The 10,895-nt window shown below is 43.5% G+C and overlaps 1 protein-coding gene across 1 annotated transcript; it reads left to right on the forward strand.

Moving 5' to 3' along the window:
• The first annotated feature begins 6,823 nt into the window (after positions 1 to 6,823).
• On the forward strand, positions 6,824 to 8,715 carry LOC121321311 (nuclear receptor subfamily 0 group B member 1-like). Its single transcript, XM_041260211.1, has 2 exons — positions 6,824 to 7,453; positions 8,112 to 8,715. Exons 1-2 carry the CDS (start codon positions 6,916 to 6,918, stop codon positions 8,351 to 8,353), a joined length of 780 nt encoding a protein of 259 aa, XP_041116145.1. The 5' UTR covers positions 6,824 to 6,915; the 3' UTR covers positions 8,354 to 8,715.
• The last annotated feature ends 2,180 nt before the right edge of the window (positions 8,716 to 10,895 follow it).

Here is a 10,895-nt window from a genome sequence, read left to right on the forward strand (position 1 = left end):
ACTCTAAATACTGTAGATTGCACAATGAAGAAGTTAAAGTTTTAAGTAGTTGTATTTGACTTGAAGAAGGAATCTATGAAAAAGACCTAAAGTTTATGTTGACTCAGAAATGTCTTCATCTAGACAATGTGGGGAAGCTATAAAAAAAAGCCAACAAAATGCTTAAATATACAGTGCAAAGTGTTGAATATAAATCAAGGGAAGTAATGTTAAAACTTTACAATGCATTAGTAAGACCTCATCTAGAATGTTGTGTCCAGTTCTTGTCCCCTCGCTACAAAAAGGATATTGCTGCTGTAGAAAGAGTGCAAAGAAGAGCGACCCAAATTATTCCGGGTTTAAAAGGCATGTCATATGCAGACAGGCTAAAATAACTGAATCTATTCATTCTTGAACAAAGAAGACTAAACAGTGATCTGATTCAAGCATTCAGAATTCTAAAAGGTATTGACAAGGTCGACCCAGGGGACTTTTTCAACCTGAAAAAAGAAACAAGGACCAGGGCTCACAAATGGAGATTAAATAAAGGGGCATTGAGAACAGAAAATAGGAGGCACTTTTTTACATAGGGACTTGTGGGAACCAATTCCCCAGTAATGTTGTTGAAGCTGACACCCTGGGATCCTTCAAGAAGCTGCTTGATGAGATTCTAGGATTAATAAGCTACTAACAACCAAACAAGCAAAATGGGCCAAGTGGCTTCCTCTCCTTTGTAACATTTCTTATGGATCTTCTTCTTATGACTTAAATCTTATGATTTAATACACCACATTGAGAAACTGTAGATTACAGAGGAGCCTTAATTGGAATTATATAACACATACTCCAAGATACTTAATTTTAACCTAGTTGTTAAAAAAAAAAAGTATTAATTTAAAAGAAAAGTTTAAAAAAATAACACATCTATTCTAGTGTTGATCCTCATTCTTGGTCTTCACATAGGTGACATCTACAATTATTTACCTAACAGGAGGTCTTCTACAGGTAAAAGGGATTCCTTTAAGAAGACACAACTCTAAGAAGAAATAAATTCCACAGAAACCATTGTAAACATTTCAATCAATACATAATGTTTGGAAGATGATTGATTTGATCTTTTATAGATTTGGGCATTTCTGATACTTACTTCACAAAACTGACAAAGCAAAAGAGCCATTTTAGGTGAATTTTAGATCAACATTTTCTTATTCTAAAATGTTTGGGTATGTTAATGAATACAATACTTATCAATACATTTGATCATAGCTTCCAAAAATATCACCTTCTAATTGGTTCTCGGCATCACATTTGAAAACAATTGAGGATACTTTGTCTGAGAATTGCAGTTGGGTATTGAAAGACTTCCAAGCTCATCTCTCAAGACACCAGCATATTCTGAATTTGTTGCTAGCGTACTTGCCGACTCAGATTATTATTTTAATGGCTGCTACTGTAATTATTTACTGCTTTTGGCCTTAGACAATGACATAGAGAGGTGTGCTGCTGTTACGGTTGTCTGTAATTTACAGGTGAAAGAGTGGAGCAGACTGCTTCAGAGATGCTACTCATTGAAAACTACAGCTTCTGTCTTGTATGTCAGGCTACAAGCAAACTACCTAGGCAACAAACTTCCTGAAAAAGAACAAGCTTACAACACTTCCAGCTTTCCTCGCTGTAAAACTGAGACAAAATGCACTTGCATACTCTGAGATATTGGGCTCTACTAATCAATGTGTTTCGGTCCAAAAAATGTCTTATTAATGGACGTTTTACAGCTGGATTTATTTATGTGCCTTTTCTATGTTTGTAAATTTCAAAAGGCAGGACAAGCAGCAGCTGAAGAAATGTAAGCTGCTGCAGCCACTGCTGGAGGACCCGGCCAGCCTCTTCCCCTGGTGTTCCTGGTGTGGGAAGGAGGACCATCGTTGGCGGTCCTGCCCAGACGTGCCACCGGCAAACTGGTGTGGCCGGTGTGAGGAGGACGGCCACAACTGGGCAGGATGCCCCTACAACCAGGCCCAGGAAGAGGTGCCGTGTTCACCCCGGGCATCAGGGGCCACCCCACTACCTCCAGCACCACCACCTTCACCACCATCCCAGGAGATATAGGACTGGTTGATGCACCCTGAGGCAGACCTCGTCCACGATCTCCCCATAGTTATCAACACACTGTGGCATCGAGATGGGGAGAGGTGGGAACAGTGGGAGGAACAACACCACCCGGCGTCCTTCCCAGAGTTATTGCCCTCATGGTGGTTAAGATGCACCTGGCTGTAGACATGGGAGATCCCCCGGTAACTCCAATGGTGAGGAGCTGAGCCGCCATCCCCAGAGCCAGAGAGGGGTGAGGAGCTGCCGTCGTCCCCAGAGCCAGAGAGGGGTGAGGAGCTGCCGTCGTCCCCAGAGCCAGAGAGGGAGGAGGCCGTCGTCCCCAGAGCCGCCGCCGCCCAGAGCCAGAGAGGGGTGAGGAGCTGCCGTCGTCCCCAGAGCCAGAGAGGGAGGTCCCATCACTCCTCGACGGCAAGCCAGTCCTCCCCGCCTCCTCGACGGAGCGTGTGTCTCGTCTCTCCCGGAGAGATCTGCCGTCGCTCCCAGAGCCAGAGAGGGCTGAGGAGCTGCCGTCGCTCCCAGAGCCAGAGAGGGGTGAGGAGCTGCCGTCGCTCCCAGAGCCAGAGAGGGGTGAGGAGCTGCCGTCGCTCCCAGAGCCAGAGAGGGAGGAGGATCTGCTGTCGCTCCCAGAGCCAGAGAGGGAGGAGGATCTGCTGTCGCTCCCAGAGCCAGAGAGGGAGGAGGATCTGCTGTCGCTCCCAGAGCCAGAGAGGGAGGAGGATCTGCCGTCGCTCCCAGAGAGAGAGAGGGGGGAGGATCTGCTGTCGCTCCCAGAGCCAGAGAGGGAGGAGGATCTGCTGTCGCTCCCAGAGCCAGAGAGGGAGGAGGATCTGCCGTCGCTCCCAGAGCCAGAGAGGGAGGAGGATCTGCTGTCGCTCCCAGAGCCAGAGAGGGAGGAGGATCTGCTGTCGCTCCCAGAGCCAGAGAGGGAGGAGGATCTGCCGTCGCTCCCAGAGCCAGAGAGGGAGGAGGAGCTGCCGTCGCTCCCAGAGCCAGAGAGGGAGGAGGATCTGCCGCCGCTCCCAGAGCCAGAGAGGGAGGAGGATCTGCTGTCGCTCCCAGAGAGAGAGGGAGGAGGATCTGCTGTCGCTCCCAGAACCAGAGAGGGAGGAGGATCTGCTGTCGCTCCCAGAGCCAGAGAGGGAGGAGGATCTGCCGTTGCTCCCAGAGCCAGAGAGGGAGGAGGATCTGCTGTCGCTCCCAGAGCCAGAGAGGGAGGAGGATCTGCTGTCGCTCCCAGAGAGCCAGAGGGAGGAGGATCTGCTGTCGCTCCCAGAGCCAGAGAGGGAGGAGGATCTGCCGTCGCTCCCAGAGCCAGAGAGGGAGGAGCCGCCGTCGCTCCCAGAGCCAGAGAGGAGTGAGGAGCAGCTAGCAGTGGCCTGGCTCCTCCTAGACGCCTTCCGCCAGCGGTGTCTGCTCCTCTCTCGCCTCCTCCTAGACGGAAGGTGGCTGTCTCCCATCCTCCGCGCCGCGGCGAGAGTCGCCGCCTCCGCCCCATACGGCGGAGGATGCAGTCGAGGGCGCCTGCCCGGCAGCCAGAGGGCGCGGAATAGGCTCCCTCCGCCCGGGCTGAACGTAAAACCCGCCTCCGCCGGAAGTCCGGCCTCCTCTCGGCCCTGGCGGCGTCGCGGAGTCCGGCTGTGGTCTCCGCCCACCGAGACGGATGCCGGCCGCCGCGTCCCGGCCCCCCTCTTCGCGCCACCAGAGCGAGCCGTAGGCCGCGGTGGTCTCCCCTCCGGCCCTTTCCTGGGCGGCCGGCCGGAGTGCGGCGGTGGTCTCCCGGTCGGCACCGGGGAGCCGTGCCAGCGGCGTGGAGGCCGTGGCCGCCCCGCCACCAGAGGGAGCCGGGCCGCCGTCGCCGCCTCCGCCACCAGAGGGAGCCGGGCCGCCGTCGCCGCCTCCGCCACCAGAGGGAGCCGGGCCGCCGTCGCCGCCTCCGCCACCAGAGGGAGCCGGGCCGCCGTCGCCGCCTCCGCCACCAGAGGGAGCCGGACTCGCCGTCAGCGGCGGAGAAATCGGTGGTCTCCCGTCGCCCGCCTGCAGCTTGGGCCGGGCCGGACGTCCCTTCGCCGGGCCGGGCCGCCGTCGCCTCCTCCGCCACCAGAGGGAGCCGGGCCGCCGCCGCCTCCGCCACCGCCGCCGCCGCCGCCCCGCCACCAGAGGGAGCCGGGCCGCCGTCGCCGCCGGGCCGCCGCCTCCGCCTCCGCCACCAGAGGGAGCCGGGTCCGCCGTCGCCGCCTCCGCCACCAGAGGGAGCCGGGCCGCCGTCGCCGCCTCCGCCACCAGAGGGAGCCGGGCCGCAGTCGCCGCCTCCGCCACCAGAGGGAGCCGGGCCGCCGTCGCCGCCTCCGCCACCAGAGGGAGCCGGGCCGCCGTCGCCGCCTCCGCCACCAGAGGGAGCCGGGCCGCCGTCGCCGCCTCCGCCACCAGAGGGAGCCGGGCCGCCGTCGCCATGCTACCTTGGACATTCGGGGCACCCTCAACCAAAGAAGGCTTGGGGGCTCCGACATCAACCCCGCCCACCACCACCCACCATAACAGCCCACCCCAGGGACATAATTGGACTCTTGGGGGGAGGAGGGGGGGGGGGGGGAGGGGGGAGTTGGCCGGTTGCGGCCGGTGTACGTTGTACATGGGGGGAGGTGTGTGGCAGAGCAAAGCTCTGCCCTTTTTAAATTGGCAGGGATGGGGTTAACTTCCAGCCTGCCACAGTGCCTTTTCTATGTTTGTAAATTTCTGAAACATTTATTAATTTTATTTTATACTGTTTAAAACAAATTCTGTGAATTAACTAGTTATTTCTCCAGTTACTGAGAATTATTTATCTGCAGTTTGGATGTAGTGAGGCATGCACTGTTTCTCTATTGCAATAAAATACAGTAAACTGCTCCATAGATGTGTTAAGTGAATACAAAATAAGAAGCAAAAAAGGCTGCAGTGTTCTTTCTGTGTTTATCGCACAAAGGCTGATTTGATGTTTTTATTTATCAGTAAAACCTAAAACCTGAACCCTATATATTATGATATATTTATATATCAAGTTCAATTGTGGAAATAAACTAATGTCTGTGTCTTGAGCTGTAGATTTCTGGTGTTAGCGGTACTATACTATCTCTTGCCTGCTTGACAGGCTGAAAGAATTGAATAGATTTTAATAAAACAGGTTGTGATAAGCTAACTGTACTTTTTGTTTAAATCACTTTTTTATTGTTTCTACAAGCTATGTGAACATTGTATTAAATGTTTTTTTTTTTTTTTTTTTTTTTTTTTTTTCAAAAAAGAAAAAAAAAAAAAAAAAAAAAAAAAAAAAAAAAAAAAAAAAAAAAAAAAAAAAAAAAAAAAAAAAAAAAAAAAAAAAAAAAAAAAAAAAAAAAAAAAAAAAAAAAAAAAAAAAAAAAAAAAAAAAAAAAAAAAAAAAAAAAAAAAAAAAAAAAAAAAAAAAAGTTTTAGTTCAATTTTATTTAGTTCAAAAAATAAGAAATGAAAGTTGGATATCTGGTTCTTTTTGGAACTTTTTACACTTCTGAATATATTATATACTCATGCAAACACAACCCCTGACCCCTGTCTGTTCTATACCATGACAAACGATATTGCAGTTGAGCACGCAAAAACATTTTTTATTTTGAAGGTTGTAAATTGTATGGTTTATCTTCAAGCGCAGCCCTGATGCAGTTTATTATAAAACATGTAATGGTTGTCCGTATGAATTAAATTTTTCACCAGGCAATGTTAGCTCTTGACAAATGCAATCAGGTTATTGAGCCATAACTTAATTATTCATTGACGCTGGTTTACTTTGTTAAATCAATAGTATAGTACAGATATCAAGGTTAAAGTCAGCAGGATAGTACAGATATCAGGTTAAAGTATCCTTGGAGATATTTAATATATATATATATATATATATATATATATATATATATATATATATATATATATATATATATATATAATATATATAATATATAAAAAGGTCCTTTTCTACGATGCTTTTTATTCCAGTTGAAATCCTACATCTTTTTCAAAGGCTAAATGATTAAATGTGTTAACGTTTACCTGCTGATGGTGTTTTGTGTTGTCTCTATTATTATTATTATTATTATTATTATTATTAGTAGTATTTATTTATTTAATGGCAGCTACATTTGGTAGTGTATTGTGAATTTGTATGTCCGGGCGATTATGGTTGTTATTTAACAATCCCTCTACCTCTGAGTATCTTTCTCCCCATTGCTTTGCATCGATTGGTTTTGCCACACATACATGCACTTCTCCCACTTGAGAGAAAGATCGCGTTTCTGGTACATACAGTGTACATCTAGAGTCAACGCGGAAAGGGAAATGTCAACAAATTTCTGCATAATCATACAGATTTTGCTATGAAATGCAAGCGTTAATAATTGTGAAAAAATGATACTGAAGAATGACTGTGGCTTAAGCTCTTCTTTCTACAGAAGGGACATGAAAAACATATACATTTGTTGACTGGGTTCAATAATGTTTCATGTGTGTCACAATGTGTCTGTTTTTTGGTTTTTTTTTTTAATAGTGTAAATGTATTGTGTAATATACAAGAACTGTAGAAACCACGCTGGCCAACTTTCTTTTATTTAGCAGTTCGTTGGCTCCCTCTATGTGCGTCCTTGCGCAGGACTCAAGGGGGTGTGTCTGAAAATAATTATAATTAAAAAAGAGTACTCCTACCCTAGTCTAGTTCATAGAGATGGGAGGATCGAAGTATAAATATCTTCTTCTTGTCAGAATCACACAACTAAGGAACACCACCATCAAAACACTGTAAAAACGGGAGCTTGTAATAACACGATGGCTTGCTATGACGGGTGTCAGCGAAGCAATGACACGAAACAAAGCAGTATCCTCTACAGCATTTTAAAAAACGACAACCACGCACAACTACGCAGACATCAGGGGACCATCCAGCGAGGTTGTGCCTGTGGATCAAAGAAGAAAGTAGCTCTGAGGTTCCCGCAGGTGACCTGCAAAACTGCCTCTGCTGTTTTAGTAAAGACGCTGAAGTTTATGAAGAACTTGCCTTGTTTTCAGGAGCTTCCAGTACACGATCAGCTGGCTTTGGTCAGCAGTTGCTGGGCGCCGCTATTAATGCTTGGTCTGGCACAGGACAGAGTTGACTTTGAGACCACGGAGACCCCAGAGACCAGTATGTTACAGAGGATTTTAACTAGCGGGCAGGAAAAGCCAGGAGACACTCACCAGCAAAATGATCAGCAGCTTTCAACGACAGAGATCCAGGGCATTAAAGCCTTTCTAGAAAAGTGTTGGGCTCTGGATATAAGTACCAAGGAGTATGCTTACCTGAAAGGAGCCGTTCTTTTTAATCCAGGTTAGTATTTTACAACACGGATGGCACAACGCACCTGGGAAACAAACCCGTGTGAAGTGCTTTCTTGAAGTTGCAAACTATTATTATTATTGTAACGAAACAGTTAATTGTTACGTTACTACTACTACTACTACTAATTATTATTATTATTATATATTATTATTATTATTATTATTATTATTTATTATTATTATTATTATTATTATTTCCAGTTATTTTTCCAGTATTCTGTAAATGCCACGCTTCAGGATAACTGATTTGATGAACTTGCAATTACCAAAATAGAATAAATTAAACCAACTATACCATTATATCAGCGGGCCCTGTTTCGCCTGGTTCAGTATTGACAGTAATGGTACACATCATGCTATCATCACACTTTCTGTACCAGTTGCATATTTTTAACACATAATGAAGGGAAGTGGAACAATTCAGAATAAGGTCTCTTGGGGAGTCAAATGTAATCTTGTAATAAAAACACCTATTCATGTGTTTATTATCATATGTCTTTATCATTATACTAAACTATAGATACAAATGATAAGCTACTTTAACACAAGCATACAGTGCAACATCAAATCATTTTGGCAATGTCTGTGTTTCTTTTGAACCATGTTGAGCAAATTCGACTTTAATGGTGCTAATCTTGCTTTTACAGATCTACCAGGGCTGCACTGTCTACATTATATCCACAGTCTACAAAGTGAAGCACAGCAAGCACTAAACGAATATGTAAAGATTATTCACAGAGAAGACCTTGCAAGATTTGCCAAACTGATGATTGCACTTTCCATGCTGAGACCCATTAATGCTAGTGTCATTGCAGAACTGTTCTTTAGACCCATCATTGGTGAAGTCAACATGGATGACCTGTTGCTGGAGGTGTTCTATGCCAAATAACAGCATTATTACTGAACAATAACCAAGTACACTTACAAACAACTGCAACCTATCTGAAAATGAACATAGTAATGTTTTGATGAAGGTATACAGAAAAACTATTTGTGTTCAAAGACAGTACAGTTTGTGCTACAATGTAACACAGTCAATGCTGTCCTTAATCAAGAATTTGTAACAAATGGTATGTGTCTCTTAATCCAAATATTTCTGGGACAGATCTTTAAGTTCAATTTGCACACGGGTTTGTTTTTTTTTTTTATGGAAAAAAGTTACAGACCAGTGACAGAATTAACATTTTGAAGTAAAATAATGCTGTGTTCATTTTCATAGGTTTTTGCATTGAAATGGGGGTATAATTCACGTCAAATAACTGCACATTGCTTAACTTATTTGTTTTTAAGCATACATTATTTTTGTATAAGTTATATAATAATAAAAAAGAAAACTATTCTTGATTTTTAGTCATTTGCAGTGTATTTGTAAAACACAAACCTCTAAATATTTGGACTAAATGGAAAAACAAATTGATCATTTTAGAAATCATGCATCTGTCACTGACTATGTAGTCAAGCAGCTGTCATGCCTACATTTCTGTTTATGATATAAATTCAAAGATACTTATTTAATTTAAAAAAAGTATTTTAAACTCTACTGTAAATATGCATTTTTATTACCTTCAATATTAAGCTATATGACTTTCATACAGTCCCTGGCAATAATCCCTCCTTGAAGGTAAAGATTGAATCAATCAGACTGAATGGCTGCATCTAGTGGCCATTTTTTGTTATTGCTATTAAGATTTGTTGTTTTTGAAGTGTTCATATCCACAAGTTTATTTGCTTAATGCTTGTGGCCATAAATCTGGGTTACTGTTAGTGCAGAACCATATGGTTCCTTTCTCTGGAATCCTGTGTGTAAGTTATATAAGTAACCAGCATCACATTCTGAAGTACAAAAGTTTTATATAACAGCTCCACTATAACACCAAAGGGTTTCTAAAACAATCCCCATTATGGCTACCCCATTCATTATTTTACAGCATTTATGTTTGCATAAGCAAATTCCATTAAGTTTTAATTTAACAGCTAACTTACTGTGTTAACTCCTTTCTTCTCATTAAATAGCCTGTTAGCCAATGAAAGCCTACAATTCACATCTTAGTGTCAGCTGACACTTTGCGATTCTCGTGTTCATCACCCAAAAAGTGTGAATCCAATTTTTCTCACCCCCTACCTCACCTAACCACACCCCTTACAATGCAGAATCAGGGCCGGCGATAGCCCTTGTCCTGTACTATTGATGAGTTTGATACCGAAAAATGACACAGCAATGTATTTTCAGTAATGTTACTACTGTTTTCCTGAGGAAGAAACAGGGCTGCCACAGGGTTTGATTTAATCCAGGCCACAGTAAACTGTATTTGCCCTATTTTGGATCAAGTGCCATGGACTATTTTCTGGACTAACATCATTGTAGCAGTAAATAAAATAATACGAGCAGTTACATTACTGTTATGAGTAATTCTTTGGACTTTATTTGAATTGGACATCATGTAACACCTTCATCAGGCTACACAACATCATATAACTATGTGCATAATTCTCCATCATCACTTTGAAACCTGAGATAATGTGCATATAATATTCATAACATGTTGTCACGATGTCTGCTAGAAACCAAAAGCACAGTGCTGTAATTGAACATGTCTGTGACTCATTGGTCCTAGCACTATTTTAGGCATTTTTCAGATATTGATTATTAAATAATGACATTTTTTTTGCAGCGTGATAGTAACAAAAGGTTATACTTCATGGTATCAATGTTTTCTGACACATGTTGCCGACACTGATTGATAGATAAGGCATTGCAGTTCCTTTTCCAAATGTGTTCTTTAAACCCTACTTCAGTTAACCATCTTCAAAGGTTACAACATTGAATGTGACCCAACGAGGGAAGTCATTCTGTGTTCATTGTTACATGTTGTTGCATTGAAATGGAGGTATATTCACTTCAAACAAACTGCATTAGCTGATTTGGTTTTAAAATACATTATTTTTGTACACATTAAATAATAATAAAGAAAACTATTCTTGATCTTTAGTCGTTTGTGTTTTTAATGTTTTGTTTTCTTTTTTATTGTTGGTTACACACTGTTAGAAACTTTAATTTTAACAACATATTTTGACAAGATCTCTTGTCACTGGCACTGAGAAATCTTGACTGTCACTTCTTTTAGTTCTTCAAGACAAGGGTATTACATGTTGATTTAAAAAAATGTGTATTATATCACCAGTCCTCAATACCACCCTCAACTTGAAGCAACTTTTTTTTTTTAAATCTATTTTTATTTATTTTCCTAACCTGCTTTGGCAGGAGGTTATGATGAGCCTGTATAATACTCTAGTGAGACCGCACTTAGAGTACCTTGTCCAGTTATGGTCACCACAGTACCAAATGTAGATTGTGGACCTGGAGACAGTCCAATAAAGAGCTACCAGATCCATCCCAGGGCTTAAAGGATGAGTTATAAAAAATGTAATCT

This window comes from Polyodon spathula, chromosome 9 (assembly GCF_017654505.1).
Source record: "Polyodon spathula isolate WHYD16114869_AA chromosome 9, ASM1765450v1, whole genome shotgun sequence".
Taxonomy (NCBI): Eukaryota; Metazoa; Chordata; class Actinopteri; order Acipenseriformes; family Polyodontidae; genus Polyodon; species Polyodon spathula.

Coding starts and splice junctions, on each gene's coding strand:
- LOC121321311 (XM_041260211.1), top strand. CDS start 6,916: ATGGCTTGCTATGACGGGTGTCAGCGAAGCAATGACACGAAACAAAGC. Junction 7,454..8,111: donor AGCCGTTCTTTTTAATCCAG/GTTAGTATTTTA, acceptor TTGCTTTTACAG/ATCTACCAGGGCTGCACTGT.